At 55.8% G+C, this 2,257-nt stretch overlaps 1 protein-coding gene across 5 annotated transcripts in view; it reads left to right on the top strand.

Annotated features, from left to right (window-relative positions):
• DCTN1 (dynactin subunit 1) overlaps positions 1-2,257 on the top strand; it is a 30,871-nt gene that overhangs the window by 16,791 nt on the left and 11,823 nt on the right. For 2 of the 5 annotated variants that reach the window (XM_007459400.1, XM_007459399.1), the window contains 2 exons: positions 475-492; positions 1,876-1,896. The exons of 2 other annotated variants lie outside the window; for them this stretch is intronic. In XM_007459400.1, the coding sequence (XP_007459462.1) occupies positions 475-492; positions 1,876-1,896 (39 nt within the window). Of the gene's footprint in view, positions 1-78; positions 493-1,875; positions 1,897-2,257 lie in introns of those variants that run through there. One more of the 5 variants, XM_007459402.1, reaches the window with a different exon arrangement.

Below are 2,257 nucleotides of genomic sequence, written 5' to 3'. Positions count from 1 at the left end.
TTCAGCAGAGGACTTTGTCCAATCACGAGGAGGAGGAGGAGCCATCAGAGCCTGGTGGTTGCTAGGTGACTGAGGAGCAGTGTCTCCACCCCTAGTGGAGCAGAGGAGGGTGGGTGCATGACGTCAGGTGGAGCTGCTGCTGCGGCCACTGAGGCTGCCATCAGCCTCAGCTGGCGAACTAGGCCGGCTACCTCTCCGGTGCCTGCCGGAGCCTGGCTGTCCCCACTGTGCACCGTGGGGGCTTCTGCATCTGAGCTGCAGCCATTTGCCAGCTGGGAAGCTGCTGGTCTGGGAAGCTGAGGCTGCATTGTTGGGATTTGATGCACTAATCTCCTGTCTCCGCCGCCTTTCCCTCTGTTCGGTCTCCCCCCCCCCCCCCCCCCCGTCTGTCCTTCCTCTGTGTTTGTCCATCTTCCTCTGTCCTTCCTTCTCTCCTATCCTGGCTTTCTTTGGTTTTCTGCAATGATGAGACAGGCACCGACAGCCCGAAAGGTACTCTTGCTTGCTCTGGTCCTGCTGCTGGGTTGCCAGCGTGATGGTGGCAGCCGGCTGCTGGGGTGGGGGTGGGGGCTGATTGACTTCCTCTGTCTACCTGGTTGGGGGAAGAGGATGGTGATGAAGGTGGGGGGCAGGGAGAGGTGTGTGTCACTGCCATGCCCCACACCCTGGGCATTTGCTCCCTGGCCTGCCTGCTTTTGGCTTTGAATCTGTGTTCTGGGCCTTGTACCCAGTGGCCTCACAGGCTTGGGCTTCAGGCAGCTTTTGCTGCAAACTGGCTCCGGATGCATTTCCTATGAGAGAATCTTGGGAAGCAGGTCCAGATGTCTTTGTGCCTCTAGCAGGCCTACCTCACCCAACCTTTGCTAGAATGACTCTTGGTTGTAATACCAGCATCCTTGGGGTTTGTGTCAGGGGGCTTTCCCTAGAATAGTTTTTGATACACAGCTATGGAGGCTTAGCCCAGGGTAGTAGAGGTGGGCGTTGGTCTCCTTGGGAGACCTAGAAGCAGGGCCCAGGCCAAATCTTGCCTTTGCCAGAAGTATGGGACACTGGGTATCAGGAACATTATTTGGGAGTTGGAGTTAATCATCTGTATCACTTTGCAGTAACCTGAGGGGTTTCTGGATTTGGTTTAGGGCAGTAGTTTCCCTATGCTGCTGCCCACCCTCCCCCTCTTTTCTTGCAGCTGGGTGGGGTTACTTTGCTGAGCTCTGGGCTTCAGGCTCATGCAGTATTCATGGTCCTGATACCTGAGCCCTCTGCCCTGGGGAAGGGAATTGCTGCCGGAACTGGTCCTGGGGAATGGGGTGGGGGTGGGGTAAACAGCGCTGTTCTGCCTTGGGGGCCTGATCTCCCTCTGCTGGGTTCATATCGCTCACTTGGGGCTCATATCATCATTCTTGTCACATGGTATTTCTAGGGAGTCCTCTGTGGAGTCTAGCACTTGAAGGAAGGGGCTGACCTGGGAAAGTCCTTGGGAGTGGTGGGTGGGCGGGGCTCTGGGATAGAGTGGGAGAGGTTGTTGCAGAAGGACTGGTCTTCTCTACCAGCTGCTGTGTTTGGTCTCCTGTGGTTCAGCCTAGAAGACAGGGACTTCCAGGATTTCCAGGGTGTCTGAAGGGGTGAGGTCTGCAAGGGTAGGACAAAAGTGGGAGAAGGAACTAATGGGAAATAGGAGTTCTGAGTTCCTGGAATAGGAACGAGGTGATTCACTGGATGAAGGGGATGGGATGGGGATGGGGGAGGAGTGGTGGGACTGCTAACCGTAGCCTCACCTCTGTTGCTTCTGCTCTCATTGCTGTCCCTTTTGCTGTCTTTCTGCCATTATCCTTTCTTTCCTGACTACTTCTCCTCTGGCTCCTGTTGCCTGTCCAGACTACAACCCGGCGGCCCAAGGTGAGGAAAAACAGGCCTCTGTACAAGCTACTGCTGAGTGTACACACACTCATTTTAGGCATGTGCATGTATGTGGGCATGTGTATGAGCAAGTATGAGTTGGTCACAGTGTATCCTGGGTTCTCTTAAGGGGAGTGAGGGGACTGAGGCTAATGACGGGCCTCTCCGGGGAAAGTGACTTCTGGCCGGTGTCTGAGCCGGTAGCTTGAGTGCAGAAGAGAAACGAGAGTGGTTGTAGTTAATCAAGGTAGGCTTTCTTGAAGAAGGGCATTTAGGCGCCCGCACGCGTGTGTGTGTGTGTGGGGGGGGGGGGGGGGGGGGGGTTGGAAGAAAGGGGGAAAAACTTGGCAGGGGAAAGGGG

Source organism: Lipotes vexillifer, unplaced genomic scaffold, assembly GCF_000442215.2.
Source record: "Lipotes vexillifer unplaced genomic scaffold, Lipotes_vexillifer_v1.1 scaffold51, whole genome shotgun sequence".
Lineage (NCBI taxonomy): Eukaryota > Metazoa > Chordata > Mammalia > Artiodactyla > Lipotidae > Lipotes > Lipotes vexillifer.
The sequence above is the reverse complement of the archived record's forward strand: the minus strand, read 5'-3'. Positions and strand labels throughout refer to the sequence as shown.